Genomic DNA, 20,730 nt, shown 5'->3' with positions numbered 1-20,730 from the left:
TACAGACCGCAGACCAGACCCCTAAATAAATACAGACCACAGACCGGACCCCTAAATAAATGAAGACCCCCAGACCAGACCCCTAAATAAATACAGACCCCAGAGCAGACCCCTAAATCAATGCAGACCACAGACCAGACCCCTAAATAAATACAGACCCCAGACCAGACTCCTAAATAAATGAAGACCTCAGACCAGACCCCTAAATAAATACAGACCCAAGACTAGACCCCTAAATGAATACAGACCCCAGACCAGACCCCTAAATAAATACAGACCCCAGAAAAGACCCCTAAATGAATGCAGACCCCAGACCAGACCCCTAAATAAATAGACCCCAGACTAGACCCCTAAATAAATTCAGAACCCAGACTAGACCCTAAATAAATGCAGACCCCCAGACCGGACCCCTAAATAAATACAGACCCCAGACTAGACCACTTAATAAATACAGACCCCAGACTAGACCCCCAAATTAATGCAGACACCACACGGGAACCCTAAATAAATACATACACCAGACCCCTAAATAAATGCAGACCCTAGACCAGACCCCTAAATAAATGCAGACCCCAGACTAGACCTCTAAATAAAAACAGACCCTAGACCAGACCCCTAAATAAGTACAGTCCCCAGACCACACCCCTAAATAAATACAGACCCCAGACCAGACCCCTAAATAAATTCAGACCCCAGACCGGACCCCTAAATAAATACAGACCCCAGACTGAACCCCTAAATGAATACAGACCCCCAAACCAGACCCCTAAATTAATGCAGACTACAGACCAGATCCCTAAATAAATACAGACCCAAGACTAGACCCCTTAATGAATACAGACCCCAGACCAGACCCTTAAATAAATAGAACCCCAGACCCCTAAATAAATTCAGAACCCAGACTAGACCCCTAAATAAATGCAGACCCCCAGACCGGACACCTAAATAAATACAGACCCCAGACTAGACCACTTAATAAATACAGACCCCAGACCAGACCCCTAAATAAATTCAGACCCCAGACCGGACCCCTAAATAAATACACACCCCAGACCAGACACCTAAATCAATGAAGACCACAGACCAGACCCCTAAATAAATACAGACCCCAGACTAGACCCCTAAATAAACTCAGACCCCAGACCAGGCCCCTAAATAAATGCAGACCCCAGACCGGACCACTAAATAAATACAGACCCCAGACCACAACCCTAAATCAATGCAGACCCCAGACCAGACCCCTAAATAAATTCAGACACCAGACCGGACCCCTAAATGAATACAGACTCCAAACCAGACCCCTAAATAAATACAGACCCCAGAGCAGCCCCCTAAATCAATGCAGACCACAGACCAGACCCCTAAATAAATACAGACCACAGACCAGACCCCTAAATAAATACAGACCCCAGACCGGACCCCTAAATAAATACAGACCCAAGATTAGACCCCTAAATGAATACAGACCCCAAACCAGACCTCTAAATAAAAAGACCCCAGAGCAGACCCATAAATCAATGCAGACCCCAGACCGGACCCCTAAATAAATACAGACACCAGACCAGACCCCTAAATAAATGCAGACCCCCAGACCGGACCCCTAAATCAATGCAGACCACAGACCAGACCCCTAAATATTTAATGACCCCAGACCAGACCCCTAAATAAATTCAGACCTCAGACCAGACCCCTAAATAAATGCAGACACCCAGACCTGGCCCCTAAATAAATACAGAACCCAGACTAGACCCCCAAATTAATGCAGACCCCAGACCGGAACCCTAAATAAATACAGAACCCAGACTAGACCCCCAAATTAATGCAGACCCCAGACCGGAACCCTAAATAAATACATACCCCAGACCAGACCCCTAAATAAATTCAGACCCCAGACTGGACCTCAAAATAAATACAGACCCCAGACTAGACCCCTAAATTAATACAGACCCCAAAACAGTCCCCTAAATTAATGCAAACTACAGACCAGACCCCTAAATAATTACAGACCTCAGACCGGACCCCTAAATAAATACAGACCCCAGACTAGACCCCTAAATAAATGCAGACCCCAGACTAGACCTCTAAATAAATACAGACCCCAGACCACACCCCTAAATAAATGCAGAACTTAGACCAGACCCCTAAATAAATACAGACCCAAGACTAGACCACTAAATGAATACAGACTCCAAACCAGACCCCTAAATAAATACAGACCCCAGACCAGACACCTAAATAAATACAGACCCCAGACCGGACCCCTAAATAAATACAGACCCCAGACTAGACCCCTAAATAAATGCAGACCTTAGACCAGACCCCTAAATAAATACAGACCCAAGACTAGACCCCTAAATGAATACAGACCCCAAACCAGACCCCTAAATAAATGCAGACCCCAGAGCAGACCCCTAAATCAATGCAGACCATAGACCAGACCCCTATATAAATACAGACCCCAGAGCAGACCCCTAAATCAATGCAGACCACAGACCAGACCCCAAAATAATTACAGACCCAAGACCGGACCCCTAAATAAATACAGACCCCAGACTAGACCCCTAAATAAATGCAGACCCCTGACCGGACCCCTTAAAAAATACAGACCCCAGACTAGACCCCTTAATAACTACAGACCCCAGACCAGACCCCCAAATTAATGCAGACCCCGGACCGGACCCCTAAATAAATACAGACCCCCAGACCAGACGCCTAAATAAATGCAGACCACAGACCAGACCCCTAAATAAATACAGACCCCAGACCAGACCCCTAAATAAATACAGACCCCAGACCAGACCCCTAAATAAACACAGACCCCAGACTGAACCCCTAAATAAATACAGACCCCAGACTAGACCCCTAAATAAATACAGACCCAAGACCATTGCCCTAAATAAATACAGACCCCAGAAAAGACCCCTAAATGAATGCAGACCCCAGACTAGACCCCTAAATGAATACAGACCCCAGACTAGACGCCTAAATAAATACAGACCCTAGACCAGACCCCTTAATGAATACAGACCCCAGACCAGACCCCTAAATAAATAGACCCCAGACTAGACCCCTAAATAAATGCAGACCCCAGACCAGACCACTAAATAAATAGACCCCGGACCAGACCCCTAAATAAATTCAGAACCCAGACTAGACCCCTAAATAAATGCAGACCCCCAGACCGGACCCCTAAATAAATACAGACCCCAGACTAGACCACTTAATAAATACAGACCCCAGACTAGAGCACTAAATGAATACAGAACCGAGACCAGACCCCTAAATAAATACAGACCCCAGACCCGACCCCTAAATCAATGCAGACCACAGACCAGACCCCTAAATATTTAATGACCCCAGACCAGACCCCTAAATAAATTCAGACCTCAGACCAGACCCCTAAATAAATACAGACCCCAGACTAGACCCCCAAATTAATGCAGACCCCAGACCGGACCCCTAAATGAATACAGACCCCAGACTAGACCCCTAAATAAATGAAGAACCCTGACTACACCCCTAAATGAATACAGACCCCAGACAAGACCCCTAAATAAATAGACCCCAGACTAGACCCCTAAATAAATGCAGACCCCAGACCAGACCCCTAAATAAATAGACCCCAGACCAGACCTTTAAATAATTACAGACCCCGGACCAGACCCCTAAATAAATGCAGACCCCCAGACCGGACCACTAAATAAATACAAACCCCAGACTAGACCACTTAATAAATACAGACCCCAGACAAGACCCCTAAATAAATTCAGACCCCAGACCGGACTCCTAAATAAATACAAACCCCAGACTAGACCCCTAAATGAATACAGACCCCAAACCAGTCCCCTAAATTAATGCAGACTACAGACTAGACCCCTAAATAATTACAGACCCCAGACCGGACCCCTAAATAAATACAGACCCCAGACTAGACCCCTAAATAAATACAGACCCCAGACCACATCCCTAAATAAATGCAGAACTTAGACCAGACCCCTAAATAAATACAGACCCAAGATTAGACCCCTAAATGAATACAGACTCCAGACTAGATCCCTAAATAAATACAGACCGCAGAGCAGACCCCTAAATAAATACAGACCACAGACCGGACCCCTAAATAAATGAAGACCCCAGACCGGACCTCTAAATAAATACAGACCCCAGAGCAGACCGCTAAATAAATGCAGACCACAGACCAGACCCCTAAATAAATACAGACCCCAGACCAGACTCCTAAATAAATACAGACCCCAGACCAGACTCCTAAATAAATGCAGACCACAGACCAGACCCCTAAATAAATACAGACCCAAGACAAGACCCCTAAATAATTACAGACCCCAGACCGGACCCCTAAATAAATACAGACCCCAGACTACACCCCTAAATACAGACCACACCCCTAAATAAATGCAGAACTTAGACCAGACCCCTAAATAAATACAGACCCAAGACTAGACCCCTAAATAAATACAGCCCCAAGACTAGAGCACTAAATAAATGCAGACCCCAGACTAGACCTCTAAATAAATACAGCCCCCAGACCACACCCCTAAATAAATACAGACCCCAGACCAGACCCCTAAATAAATTCAGACCCCAGACCGGACCCCTAAATAAATACAGACCCCAGACTGAACCCCTAAATGAATACAGACCCCCAAACCAGACCCCTAAATTAATGCAGACTACAGACCAGATCCCTAAATAAATACAGACCCAAGACTAGAATACAGACCCCAGACTAGACCCCTAAATAAATGCAGACCCCAGACCAGACCCTTAAATAAATAGACCCCAGACCAACCCCTAAATAAATTCAGAACCCAGACTAGACCCCTAAATAAATGCAGACCCCCAGACCGGACCCCTAAATATATACAGACCCCAGACTAGACCACTTAATAAATACAGACCCCAGACTAGACCCCCAAATTAATGCAGACACCATACCGGAACCTTAAATGAATGCAGACCCCAGACTAGATCCCTAAATAAGTACAGACCCCAGACCAGACCCCTAAATAAATTCAGAACCCAGACTAGACCCCTAAATAAATACAGACCCCAGACCAGACTCCTAAATAAATGCAGACCCCAGACCGGACCCCTAAATAAATACAGACCCCAGACCAGAAACCTAAATAAATACAGACACCAGACCAGACCCCTAAATAAATACAGACACCAGACCAGACCCCTAAATAAATACAGACCCAAGACTAGAGCACGAAATGAATACAGACCCCAGACCCGACCCCTAAATCAATGCAGTCCACAGACCAGACCCCTAAATATTTAATGACCCCAGACCAGACCCCTAAATAAATTCAGAACTCAGACCAGACCCCTAAATAAATGCAGAACCCAGACTAGACCCCCAAATTAATGCAGACCCCAGACCCGACCCCTAAATCAATGCAGTCCACAGACCAGACCCCTAAATATTTAATGACCCCAGACCAGACCCCTAAATAAATGCAGACCCCCAGACCAGACCCCTAAATAAATGCAGAACCCAGACTAGACCCCCAAATTAATGCAGACCCCAGACCAGACCCCTAAATAAATACAGACCCCAGACCAGACCCCTAAATAAATTCAGACCCCTGACCGGACCTCTAAATAAATACAAACCCCAGACTGAACCCCTAAATAAATACAGACCCCAGACTAGACCCCTAAATTAATACAGACCCCAAAACAGTCCCCTAAATTAATGCAGACCCCAGACTAGACCCCTAAATAATTACAGACCTCAGACCGGACCCCTAAATAAATACAGACCCCAGACTAGACCCCTAAATAAATGCAGACCCCAGACTAGACCTCTAAATAAATACAGACCCCAAACCACACCCCTAAATAAATGCAGAACTTAGACCAGACCCCTAAATAAATACAGACCCAAGACTAGACCCCTAAATAAATACAGACTCCAAACCAGACCCCTAAATAAATACAGACCCCAGACCGGACACCTAAATAAACACAGACCACAGACCGGACCCCTAAATAAATACAGACCCCAGACTAGACCCCTAAATAAATGCAGACCTTAGACCAGACCCCTAAATAAATACAGACCCAAGACTAGACCCCTAAATGAATACAGACCCCAAATCAGACCCCTAAATAAATAGACCCCAGAGCAGACCCCTAAATCAATGCAGACCACAGACCAGACCCCTAAATAAATACAGACCCCAGACCAGACTCCAAAATAAATGCAGAACCCAGACCAGACCCCTAAATAAATACAGACCCCAGACTGGACCCCAAACTAAATACAGACCCCAGACAAGACCCCTAAATAAATGCAGACCCTAGACTAGACCCCTAAATAAATACAGACCCAAGACTAGACCCCCTAAATGAATACAGACCCCAGACCAGACCCCTAAATAAATACAGACCCCAGACTAGACCCCTTAATAACTACAGAGACCAGACCCCCAAATTAATGCAGACCCCGGACCGGACCCCTAAATAAATACAGACCCCCAGACCAGATGCCTAAATAAATGCAGACCACAGACCAGACCCCTAAATAAATACAGACCCCAGACCAGACCCCTAAATAAACACAGACCCCAGACTGAACCCCTAAATAAATACAGACCCCAGACTAGACCCCTAAATAAATACAGACCCAAGACCATTGCCCTAAATAAATACAGACCCAAGACTAGACCCCTAAATAAATACAGACCCCAGAAAAGACCCCTAAATGAATGCAGACCCCAGACTAGACCCCTAAATGAATACAGACCCCAGACTAGACACCTAAATAAATACAGACCCTAGACCAGACCCCTTAATGAATACAGACCCCAGACCAGACCCCTAAATAAATAGACCCCAGACTAGACCCCTAAATAAATGCAGACCCCAGACCAGACCACTAAATAAATAGACCCCGGACCAGACCCCTAAATAAATTCAGAACCCAGACTAGACCCCTAAATAAATGCAGACCCCCAGACCGGACCCCTAAATAAGTACAGACCCCAGACTAGACCACTTAATAAATACAGACCCCAGACTAGAGCACTAAATGAATACAGAACCGAGACCAGACCCCTAAATAAATACAGACCCCAGACCCGACCCCTAAATCAATGCAGACCACAGACCAGACCCCTAAATATTTAATGACCCCAGACCAGACCCCTAAATAAATTCAGACCTCAGACCAGACCCCTAAATAAATACAGACCCCAGACTAGACCCCCAAATTAATGCAGACCCCAGACCGGACCCCTAAATGAATACAGACCCCAGACTAGACCCCTAAATAAATGAAGAACCCTGACTACACCCCTAAATGAATACAGACCCCAGACAAGACCCCTAAATAAATAGACCCCAGACTAGACCCCTAAATAAATGCAGACCCCAGACCAGACCCCTAAATAAATAGACCCCAGACCAGACCTTTAAATAATTACAGACCCCGGACCAGACCCCTAAATAAATGCAGACCCCCAGACCGGACCACTAAATAAATACAAACCCCAGACTAGACCACTTAATAAATACAGACCCCAGACAAGACCCCTAAATAAATTCAGACCCCAGACCGGACTCCTAAATAAATACAAACCCCAGACTAGACCCCTAAATGAATACAGACCCCAAACCAGTCCCCTAAATTAATGCAGACTACAGACTAGACCCCTAAATAATTACAGACCCCAGACCGGACCCCTAAATAAATACAGACCCCAGACTAGACCCCTAAATAAATGCAGACCCCAGACTAGACCTCTAAATAAATACAGACCCCAGACCACATCCCTAAATAAATGCAGAACTTAGACCAGACCCCTAAATAAATACAGACCCAAGATTAGACCCCTAAATGAATACAGACTCCAAACCAAACCCCTAAATAAATACAGACCGCAGAGCAGACCCCTAAATAAATACAGACCACAGACCGGACCCCTAAATAAATGAAGACCCCAGACCGGACCTCTAAATAAATACAGACCCCAGAGCAGACCGCTAAATAAATGCAGACCACAGACCAGACCCCTAAATAAATACAGACCCCAGACCAGACTCCTAAATAAATACAGACCCCAGACCAGACTCCTAAATAAATGCAGACCACAGACCAGACCCCTAAATAAATACAGACCCAAGACAAGACCCCTAAATAATTACAGACCCCAGACCGGACCCCTAAATAAATACAGACCCCAGACTACACCCCTAAATAAATACAGACCACACCCCTAAATAAATGCAGAACTTAGACCAGACCCCTAAATAAATACAGACCCAAGACTAGACCCCTAAATAAATACAGACTCCAAACCAGACCCCTAAATAAATGCAGACCCTAGACCAGACCCCTAAATTAATACAGCCCCAAGACTAGAGCACTAAATAAATGCAGACCCCAGACTAGACCTCTAAATAAATACAGCCCCCAGACCACACCCCTAAATAAATACAGACCCCAGACCAGACCCCTAAATAAATTCAGACCCCAGACCGGACCCCTAAATAAATACAGACCCCAGACTGAACCCCTAAATGAATACAGACCCCCAAACCAGACCCCTAAATTAATGCAGACTACAGACCAGATCCCTAAATAAATACAGACCCAAGACTAGAATACAGACCCCAGACTAGACCCCTAAATAAATGCAGACCCCAGACCAGACCCTTAAATAAATAGACCCCAGACCAACCCCTAAATAAATTCAGAACCCAGACTAGACCCCTAAATAAATGCAGACCCCCAGACCGGACCCCTAAATATATACAGGCCCCAGACTAGACCACTTAATAAATACAGACCCCAGACTAGACCCCCAAATTAATGCAGACACCATACCGGAACCTTAAATGAATGCAGACCCCAGACTAGATCCCTAAATAAGTACAGACCCCAGACCAGACCCCTAAATAAATTCAGAACCCAGACTAGACCCCTAAATAAATACAGACCCCAGACCAGACTCCTAAATAAATGCAGACCCCAGACCGGACCCCTAAATAAATACAGACCCCAGACCAGAAACCTAAATAAATACAGACACCAGACCAGACCCCTAAATAAATACAGACACCAGACCAGACCCCTAAATAAATACAGACCCAAGACTAGAGCACGAAATGAATACAGAACCCAGACCAGACCCCTAAATAAATACAGACCCCAGACCCGACCCCTAAATCAATGCAGTCCACAGACCAGACCCCTAAATATTTAATGACCCCAGACCAGACCCCTAAATAAATTCAGAACTCAGACCAGACCCCTAAATAAATGCAGAACCCAGACTAGACCCCCAAATTAATGCAGACCCCAGACCCGACCCCTAAATCAATGCAGTCCACAGACCAGACCCCTAAATATTTAATGACCCCAGACCAGACCCCTAAATAAATGCAGACCCCCAGACCAGACCCCTAAATAAATGCAGAACCCAGACTAGACCCCCAAATTAATGCAGACCCCAGACCAGACCCCTAAATAAATACAGACCCCAGACCAGACCCCTAAATAAATTCAGACCCCTGACCGGACCTCTAAATAAATACAAACCCCAGACTGAACCCCTAAATAAATACAGACCCCAGACTAGACCCCTAAATTAATACAGACCCCAAAACAGTCCCCTAAATTAATGCAGACCCCAGACTAGACCCCTAAATAATTACAGACCTCCGACCGGACCCCTAAATAAATACAGACCCCAGACTAGACCCCTAAATAAATGCAGACCCCAGACTAGACCTCTAAATAAATACAGACCCCAAACCACACCCCTAAATAAATGCAGAACTTAGACCAGACCCCTAAATAAATACAGACCCAAGACTAGACCCCTAAATAAATACAGACTCCAAACCAGACCCCTAAATAAATACAGACCCCAGACCGGACACCTAAATAAACACAGACCACAGACCGGACCCCTAAATAAATACAGACCCCAGACTAGACCCCTAAATAAATGCAGACCTTAGACCAGACCCCTAAATAAATACAGACCCAAGACTAGACCCCTAAATGAATACAGACCCCAAATCAGACCCCTAAATAAATAGACCCCAGAGCAGACCCCTAAATCAATGCAGACCACAGACCAGACCCCTAAATAAATACAGACCCCAGACCAGACTCCTAAATAAATGCAGAACCCAGACCAGACCCCTAAATAAATACAGACCCCAGACTGGACCCCAAAATAAATACAGACCCCAGACAAGACCCCTAAATAAATGCAGACCCTAGACTAGACCCCTAAATAAATACAGACCCAAGACTAGACCCCCTAAATGAATACAGACCCCAGACCAGACCCCTAAATAAATACAGACCCCAGACTAGACCCCAAAATGAATGCAGACCCCAGACTAGACCCCTAAATGAATAGACCCCGGACCAGACCCCTAAATAAATTCAGAACCCAGACTAGACACCTAAATAAATGCAGACCCCCAGAACGGACCCCTAAATAAATACAGACCAAAGACTAGACCCCTAAATGAATAAAGACCCCAAACCAGACCCCTAAATAAATACATACCCCAGACCAGACCCCTAAATAAATACAGACCACAGACCGGACCCCTAAATAAATACAGTCCCCAGACTAGACCCCTAAATAAATGCAGACCCCAGACTAGACCTCTAAATAAATACAGACCCCAGACCACACCCCTAAATAAATACAGACCCCACAGCAGACCCCTAAATCAATGCAGACCACAGACCAGACCCCTAAATCAAGACAGACCCCAGACCAGACTCCTAAATAAATGCAGACCCCAGACCAGACCCCTAAATAAATACAGACCCAAAACTAGACCCCTAAATGAATACAGACCCCAGACCAGACCCCTAAATAAATACAGACCCCAGACTGGACCCCAAAATAAATACACACCCCAGACAAGACCCCTAAATAAATGCAGACCCTAGACCAGACCCCTAAATAAATACAGACCCAAGACTAGACCCCCTAAATGAATACAGACCCCAGACCAGACCCCTAAATAAATACAGACCCCAGACTAGACCCCAAAATGAATGCAGACCGCAGACTAGACCCCTAAATGAATACAGACCCCAGACCAGACGCCTAAATAAATAGACCCCGGACCAGACCCCTAAATAAATTCAGAACCCAGACTAGACCCCTAAATAAATACATACCCCAGACCAGACCACTAAATAAATACAGACCACAGACTGGACCACTAAATAAATGCAGACCCCAGACTAGACCTCTAAATAAATACAGACCCCAGACCACACCCCTAAATAAATGCAGACCTTAGACCAGACCCCTAAATACAGACCCCAGAGTAGACCCCTAAATGAATGCAGACCCTAGACCAGACCCCTAAATAAATACAGACCCAAGACTAGAGCACTAAATGAATACAGACCCCAGACCAGACTCCTAAATAAATATAGACCCCAGACCAGACCCCTAAATAAATGCAGATCCCAGACTGGACCCCTAAATAAATACAGACCCCAGACCAGACCCCTAAATAAATACAGACCCCAGACCGGACCACTAAATCAAGGCAGACAACAGACCAGACCCCTAAATATTTAATGACCCCAGACCAGACCCCTAAATAAATTCAGACCCCAGACCAGAACACTAAATAAATACAGACCCCAGACTAGACCCCCAAATTAATGCAGACCCCAGACCGGACCCCTAAATGAATACAGACCCCAGACTAGACCCCTAAATGAATGCAGACCCCAGACTAGACCCCTAAATGAATACAGACCCCAGACCAGACCCCTAAATAAATAGACCCCAGACTAGACCCCTAAATAAATGCAGACCCCAGACCAGACCCCTAAATAAATAGACCCCAAACCAGACCCCTAAATCAATGCAGACCCAAGACTAGACCTCTAAATAAATACAGACCCCAGAACACACCCCTAAACAAATGCAGACCTTAGACCAGACCCCTAAATAAATATAGACCCAAGACTAGACCCGTAAATAAATACAGACCCCAGGCCAGACCCCTAAATAAATACAGACCCCAGAGTAGACCCCTAAATGAATGCAGACCCCAGACTAGATCCCTAAATAAATACAGGCCCCAGACTAGACCCCTAAATAAATGCAGACCCTAGACCAGACCCCTAAATAAATACAGACCCAAGACTAGAGCACTATATGAATACAGAATCCAGACCAGACCCCTAAATAAATACAGACCCCAGACCAGAACCCTAAATCAATGCAGACCACAGACCAGACCCCTAAATATTTAATGACCCCAGACCGGACCCCTAAATAAATTCAGACCCCAGACCAGACCCCTAAATAAATACAGACCCCAGACCAGACCCCTAAATAAATACAGACCCAAGACTAGGCCCCTTAATAAATACAGACCGCAGACCAGACCCCCAAATTAATGCAGACCCCAGACCAGACCCCTAAATAATTACAGACCCCAGACCCGACCCCTAAATAAATACAGACCCCAGACCAGACCCCTAAATAAATACAGACCCCAAACCAGACCCCTAAATAAATGCAGACCTTAGACCAGACCCCTAAATAAATACAGACCCAGACCAGACCCCTAAATTAAAGCAGACCCTAGACCAGACCCCTAAATAATTACAGACCCCAGACCAGACCCCTAAATAAATACAGACCCCAGACCAGTCCCCTAAATAAATACAGACCCCAGACCACTTCCCTTAATAAATACAGACCCCAGACCAGACCCCTAAATAAATACAGACCCCAGACCAGATCCCTAAATAAATACAGACCCCAGACTGGACCCCTAAATAAATAGACCCCAGACCAGACCCCTAAATAAATGCAGACCCCAGACTAGAACCCTAAATAAATGCAGACCCCAGACTAGAACCCTAAATAAATAGACCCCAGACCGGACCCCTAAATAAATACAGACCCCAGACCAGACCCCTAAATCAATGAAGACCACAGACCAGTCCCCTAAATAAATACAGACCCCAGACTGGACAACTAAATAAATACAGACCCTAGACTAGACCCCTAAATGAATACAGACCCCAGACCAGACCCCTAAATAAATACAGACCCCAGACCGGACCCCTAAATAAATACAGACCCCAGACCAGACACCTAAATACAGACCCAAGACTAGACCCCTAAATATATGCAGACCCCAGACAAGACCCCTAAATAAATGCAGACCCCAGACTAGACCCCTAAATAAATACAGACCCCAGACCAGACCGCTAAATAAATGCAGACCACAGACTGGACCCCTAAATAAATGTAAACCCCAGACCAGACCCCTAAATAAATACAGACCCTAGACCAGACCCCTAAAAAAATGCAGACACCAGACCCCCTAAATAAATACAGACCCCAGACTAGACCCCTAAATAAATACAGACCCCTAAATATAAACCCAGATTCTATATTGTGGATGAAAAGGGTTTTGCCAATAACCTGAGCAAATAACCGTTGTTTATCTCTACTGTAGGAGTGGCATGTATTGCTACTGTGTTCTGCAGACCCCTGACCAGGCCATAAGAAACCCTGGTTGGGAAACACAGCTCTGGACACTAGACTGGCACTCATGATGCCCACATCAGACATGGCAGAGCAGGTTACTGCCAGGCAGGTGCCACCTGAGGATTCCATGACCTCTGACATCATGTGACCTGCACACGACCAACTGTCGTTTACTTTCAACTGTCGACGGCAGCGATCGGACTGAAGTCTACAGGTAGGAAGATATTGGTGAAAATGGCGTCCAATGGACATGGAGAAGACGGCGAGAAGAGAGAAGAGGAGAAGAGGAAGAGGGAGGAGGACAGCGTCACCGGATTCAAGAAGAAGAGGAGAGGAGCCAAGGACAGAGGATTGGAGGATGAGGAGCCAAGACCTGGGAGCAGCCAAGACCCTGGAACATCCAGCCCCTATGCCAGGCTTACCATCAGCCGCTTCACCATCCACCAGGTCCTGGGTAGGGGCAGCTTTGGCAAAGTGAGTATAATATCTAAATATTTCATTTTATAGGGTGGTAAACCTAAAGTTGACCTTTTATCTCCATCAATTGTTCTCTGTTGTCACCATGTTATGCTGGATGGATGATGGGTGTAGTGTTCTCCTATGGGATGCCTAATAGGACATCCAGAAGTATTCCTGCCCCCATAACCACTACTTTAGTTTTTCATTTTAGTATTTTTCTGTCGACATATGAGAGATTTTGACTTTTTGGGGCACGAGTTGTAGTTTTTAATGGCTCCACTCAATGTACCATATCATTTACTGGGAACATTGTAAAAGGCTGTTTTTTTTTTAGGTGAAATAGAAAAAAAAAACAAAACAGCAATTCCTCCATTGGTTTAATAATTTGGCTTTTATGGTGTTAACTAAGAGGTAAAAATGACACGTTACCTTTATTCTGCGGGTCAGTACAATAACGGGATACCAAAATTATATTGTTTTATTTTTTATACTTTTTATCCAATAAAAACAATTTATAAAAAAAATTATTTGTTGTGTCTCCATATTCTGAAACCCAGAATTGTTTTTATTTTTCTGTTGATGGGGCGGTGTAAGGACTTGTTTTTTGTGGGGCGAGCTGTACTGTTTATTGGTACTATTTTGGGTTACATAAAACTTTTAATCACTTTTTAACTTTTTATTCCATTTTTCGAGGAGCTAAACAAAACGAAATAGAAAAAAGTTTATTTATTTATTTTGACTGCAATATTTATGTATCGCTTGAATTGTTCTTTTAGCCTCCTCCTATTAAGCTTAGTAGGAGGACCAAGTTGGCAGACCTTGGGGTCTTCATTAGGCCCCCTGGCTGCCATGACAACTATCTACACACTGTGATCGCGTTGCGGGTAGGGGTTATGGGGTGACAGCGGGAGCTTACCTCTATTTAACTGTTTAGATGCCACGGTCGCTATTATAGCGTATGATCCTGCTCCATACTACCCCCACCAACTAAGATAATTATGTCAAATGTGGGTAAGGCGTGAAGACCTCTCCATACAGGACCCAACAGCAGACACTGCATTATGCTGGGAGCTCAGCTTTGTTCTGCTGTAGAGTCCTGGGCACTACCCGACTGACCCACCTCTCTGTCCACCCCTGTTCCTTCTTCTTCTCATGAGGAATCTCCATTTGTTTTCCTCAGGTGGTCCTGGCATCAGTCCCCGGCCGAAACACCTACATGGCCGTAAAAATGATCACCAAACGGGACAATACGGACGAAATTATGAGAGAGCGGCGGATACTCCTAGCGGCCAGACACTGCCCGTTCCTATGCCACCTCTATGCCGCACATCAATCTGAGGAGCGGGCATTTTTTATCACGGAGTATCTGTCCGGTGGCAGCCTGGAGGCTTTGATCAGGATGTGCGACTGCTTGAACATCGGCAACGTAAGGCGAGTAAATAATCAGGAGACTGAGGGGGGTGGAAAGAAGAAAAGGTGAGGGGGGAGGTCAGATGAAGGATAATGCAGAGAATGCAGAATACAGGCTGCCATAATCAGCGCCTCCTCTCTGCTAGAGACCGCACACACTCCATCATAACATGATATTAGGGAATTGATAGAGGAAGATTTCATGACATTGAGACTCCGCTCTGTTCTCCCCATCAGATTCTACACAGCAGAGATGATATGTGGCCTCCAGTTCCTCCATGGACACAACATCGTCCACCGGTAAGCAGAACTTCCCCCTTCTTTCATTCTCCTTTACATGCTGGAAACAGTGCACCCAGCTTTCCTACATTCCTGAATGGCTATTCTGCTTGGTGGTGCAATGACCCATCCCCCGTCTCCTGGATCACTGGGCGGATTTGTCATTCTCTCGTCTTATTTCTTTGCAGAGATCTAAAGCCGGAGAATATAATGCTGGATGCAGATGGCCACGTCCGTATCATCGACCTGGGATTGGCCCAAGATGGCGTCACCGCCTCCAATAAGATCCGTGGAGTGACGGGAACGTTGCATTACATGGCCCCTGAGGTGCTTCTTAGAAAAAAATACGGCACCGCAGTTGACTGGTGGAGCCTGGGGATTGTGGTGTCCAGGATGGCAGCAGGCCGCTCCCCATTTTACAACGGCCCCGTCAGGCAAATGGCTATCAAAGCCATCACCACCGCGAAGCCTAAATTTCCAACTTGGCTTAATCCTGACGTGAAACATCTGACCAAGAGACTGGTCCGTAAAAATTCTAAGAGGCGCCTCGGTGTGTGCGGGAACATCAGAGAGCATCCATTCTTCTCCACCATCGGCTGGGAGGAACTGCAGGAGAGGAGGGCACAGCCACCATTTACACCATTTGTGCCCGTTCTGGAGAACCAACATCTGAAGTGGCCAGAGAATAACAAAGCCCTTCACCCCTTGGCCGGGTTCAGCTTCATGTCACCAAGCTGGACCCGATAAGATCTCAGGACAAGGGCCCAGAACTTCATGCCTCCTGACCCGCGCCTCAAGTCTCTGCTGCTGTATGTCACCTCGGCTGCCCAGACCATCATCTCTCTCCTTACCATCTTCATGCCACACCTCTGCCATCTTGCTCCTGCACCAGAGCCTTGACTTGCCATCCTCCAATCCCGGGCAGGCATCTGACATCACTCCAGCCTGAAGATCCTCTACACCCCCCAGGAGCGGCCTGTGCTTAGTTTCCATCTGGGGAGATCAGGAATAATAGCCGCATGTTGTAGTCCTGGGGCCGGAGCGGCCATTATACCTGATCTCACCTCAGCACAGGCCAGGTAAGTAATGCACCCACATCACCCACATCAATCACATCACCCACATCACCCACATCACCCACATCACCCACATCACTCACATCACCCACATCACCCCACTATATAATAAGTATAGACACCACACTACATGATAAGTATAGACACCCGCATATAGACACATAGTACATTTAGATTAGACTTTAGCCTTTGATCCTGGGATTATTCTGATCGCCATATTTGGGGTCAGGAAGGAATTTTCCCCTCTTAATATGAGGACAATTGGCTCATTCCTCAAAGGGGGTTTTCGCCTTCCTCTGGATCAACACGGCCTTAAATAGGTTTAGGATGATAGAGTAATAAGTAGTAACACACATAAGTAACAAAATATAAATATAGAAAATAATTAAAAAATAATCTTAATTTAATACAATTTATAGTTTACACATAAATAAATATAGTAGTTCATTAAAAATAATAATAAAAAAAATGAATAATTTCCCCCTAGTCTTTCCCCATATTACACATGTTACACTTCAGCCTTTGATCCTGGGATTTATGCCGATCGCCATATTTGGGGTCAGGAAGGAATTTCCCCCCCTAATATGAGGACAATTGGCTCATTCCTCACAGGGGGTTTTCGCCTTCCTCTGGATCAACACGGCCTTTAGATAGGTTTAGTATAATAGATAAATAGATGACACATACATATACACAGTATATAATAATAGTAGTCTTAATACTTCTAGAATAATCTCCTAATAATAAAATATAACCTTCCCTTATCTGTAAATAAAACTTTCCTTTTACCCCCTACATCTTTGTGTTTGTCTTTATTCCCATTGGACTTCTGTGTAGTAAATGTTGTCCGAGCTCTGAGACCCCCAACAATCACTAGAACGAAGCAGCTGAAGGTCTCGTGTGAGTGCTCAGCCGCTTCCTGTCTGTTCGGCTTTTTCCGGAAAAATGTATCGGCTCATAGACTTTCTATTGAGTCCGTTCACCGATACATTTATTTCTGGAAAAAGCCGAACAAACACGAAGCAACTGAGCGCTCACACGGGGGCTTCAGCTGCTTCATTCTAGTGATGGGTGGGGGTCTCAGTGCTCGGACCCCCACCAATCCAATCTTCTGACGTGTCACTATGTCACTATGACATGTCAGAAGTTTGTCAAACGTTTAGCTACACTTTAAAGGTATATGTCAGATTTAAAGCCCAAATGTGGTGTGAACAGAGCCTTACAGGGGTTGTCAGGTTTTTACAATACCGTTTTGCTAGAGGGGTCCAGTAATCTGTGGGGAACTTGCTGCAAGAGTTTAATTTCCCTACAGCATCTCTAAAGGGGAAGTAAAGTATTACACAGTTCTATAATCACCGGGCTGGGCATGTAATACATGGATGTGATGGTCCTCCTGAGCAGGAGATGATGTTTGTAGCCCCTCTCCATTCTGGATAATTAATCAGGGTCCTGAACGGGGGAACCAACACTATTACCCCAAAATTCCCTAATAGGGCATTTGAAAATGGGTTTTCCAAACCAGAAAACAGCTTTAATGGTTATATAATGATAAGTGAGAGTTTGTTACAATGTATCAGCGCAGGAGAGAGCTGAAGTACAGGCTATTTAGATTGTGGAAGATTATCTAAACGGGATACACTGAATGGGGCACAGTGGGGGATGGAGGATCGGCTACAATGCTGCCCCCTACAGTCAGGGCCCTCACCTCATGGATGCTCCTGTTACCAGATCCTTCACACCAGAGATCAACATTCATGAAGAAGAAAAATCCCCTGCAGAGACGTCCACACCGAGAGATCCAATAGGACTGGTCTATACAAGGAGTCGTCATATCCGGGGGCATATTTACAGCCATGCCCCCATATAATAAATACTTTATTCCTGTATACATGAGAAGTTCTACAACTTTATAATATCATTTATGTTTCAATTACTCACCATTTTCAAGATCTGTTTGCTGTCAGTGAATGAGGACACTCTTGCTTACATTCAGATGCAGTGAACCTGTACATCGCTAGTCCTGCTCTCAGCTAAGAAACATAAAGTAGATTAGGAAGTTGTAGAACTTTTCATTTATACAGCGATTAAGCTTTAGTTACATAAAATCGGAAAACACAGGAAGAGGATTCATTATCGGTAGTACTACAGTGATCTGGTGCCCGCAGGTATCTAATGGTAAATACGGCCCTGGTGGGTACCTCACCTTTATGTGACAGGCCATAAAATGTCATATAGGAAAAAACGTAAGAAAGAACTTACCATACGGGGATCATATATGTTATGTCGCTGGAAGAAACCTGCAGTACCGACACCAATGGAACATGAGGATGACTCCACTCAATGTGCCGTCCATCACCCCCATCATCCCACGCGTTTCACTCCACCTGTGACTCTGCAAACTAATGTGAATACTAACTAAACACAAACTCTGACCGGCCTCATCACTTGTCCCTATTGTCATACAGCCGCCTCCGATCCCTAATCCAGTGGTGGTGAACTAACCCTTATCCACTTACATGTGGTTTCCAGTAGTCAGTAGTACATAGAGTATCCAAAGTCTGGTGGCCAGTGGTACATAAAGTATCCACAGTCTGGTGGTCAGTGGTACATATAGTATCCAAAGTCTGGTGGCCATTGGTATATATAGTATCCACAGTCTAGTAGTCAGTGGTACATATAGTATCCAGAGACTAGTGGTCAGTGGTACATATAGTATCCAGAGTCTGGTGGTCAGTGGTACATATAGTATCCAGAGTCTAGTGGTCAGTGGTACATATAGTATCCAAAGTCTGGTGGCCAGTGGTACATAAAGTGTCCACAGTATGGTGGCCAGTGGTATATATAGTATCCACAGTCTGGTGGTCAGTGGTACATATAGTATCCGGAGTCTTGTGGTCAGTGGTATATTTAGTATCCAGAGTCTAGTGGTCAGTGGTACATATAGTATCCAGAGTCTAGTGGTCAGTGGTACATATAGTATCCATAGTCTGGTGGTCAGTGGTACATATAGTATGCAGAGTCTGGTGTTCAGTGGTATATATATATAATATCCAGAGTCTAGTGTTCAGGGGCACACGTGGTCATAAACGGCTGTTTGGACACACGGCAGGGTTCAGAAGGGAAAGAGCGCCATTTGGAGTTCAAATTTAGCTGCAATGGTTTGCGGAGGCCATGTCACATTTGCAAAGCCCCTGAGTGGCCAAAACAGTGGAAACCCCCCAAAAGTGACTCCATTTGGGAAACTACACCCCTCAAGGAATTTATCAAGGGGTATAGTGAGCATTTAAAAAAATATGTCAATTAAAAATCCATGGGCTTCTCTAAGGGACGGACCCTGGGAGGCGTGGTGCTTTAGCATACCCGTGGTGATGCCACTGTAGCTTATATGATCACGGCTAGTGGTTTAACCCCTTCCCGACATTTGCCGTATAGATACGTCATGGAAAGGCATGACTTCCCGCAAATTGCCGTATCCATACGCCAAATGAAGAAGGGGTTACAGTGTAAAAAATAAAAGTTACAAAGTAAAGATGGCTGCTGTTCATAACAGCAGACCATCTTTACGCGAGGGCTAGGGGGGTGGCTCAACCGCCCCTCATCGGCGATCGCTGCAATTGGCCGGTCAATTCAGACCAGCCAATTGCGGCCGTTTGCGGCTTTCACCAATCACTGTACCACAGGGCACAGTGATATGGTGGTGATTGGTGCTGCCTAGGACAGCACCAGTCCCTGCCATGTAGCGATGACGAGGTGGCAGGGATGCCATCCCCCCGATCGCTACGATTGGTTGGTCTGCACCGATTGACCAATCGCAGCCATGTCGAGTGTTTGAAACACCCTCCACCAGCTCTGCCCAACTCATTCCGGTTAGGAACGGTGAGCAGAGCTGGTGTGACCGTCTGTGAGCCATACTTACCGAATCTGAGGCCTTCTGTGCTGCCATCCTGCTGTGACGTCTTCATCTGACT

The 20,730-nt window shown here is 45.4% G+C and overlaps 1 protein-coding gene across 2 annotated transcripts in view; it reads left to right on the top strand.

The window, feature by feature from the left end:
* The window catches only part of LOC142698193 (protein kinase C delta type-like), a 46,738-nt gene extending 29,192 nt beyond the window's left edge, over positions 1-17,546 (top strand). The window contains exons 1-4 of one of the 2 annotated variants that reach the window (XM_075847841.1): positions 13,718-14,012; positions 15,178-15,428; positions 15,645-15,707; positions 15,875-17,546. In XM_075847841.1, coding sequence (XP_075703956.1) covers positions 13,773-14,012; positions 15,178-15,428; positions 15,645-15,707; positions 15,875-16,433 — 1,113 coding nt within the window. In that variant the 5' untranslated portion in view covers positions 13,718-13,772 and the 3' untranslated portion in view covers positions 16,434-17,546. Of the gene's footprint in view, positions 1-13,717; positions 14,013-15,177; positions 15,429-15,644; positions 15,708-15,874 lie in introns of those variants that run through there. The other variant, XM_075847842.1, reaches the window with a different exon arrangement.
* Positions 17,547-20,730: the final 3,184 nt, after the last annotated feature.

Source organism: Rhinoderma darwinii (genome assembly GCF_050947455.1).
Source record: "Rhinoderma darwinii isolate aRhiDar2 chromosome 12 unlocalized genomic scaffold, aRhiDar2.hap1 SUPER_12_unloc_6, whole genome shotgun sequence".
NCBI lineage: Eukaryota > Metazoa > Chordata > Amphibia > Anura > Rhinodermatidae > Rhinoderma > Rhinoderma darwinii.
Note: the sequence above shows the minus strand (reverse complement) of the source record. Positions and strands in the feature narration are given on the sequence as shown.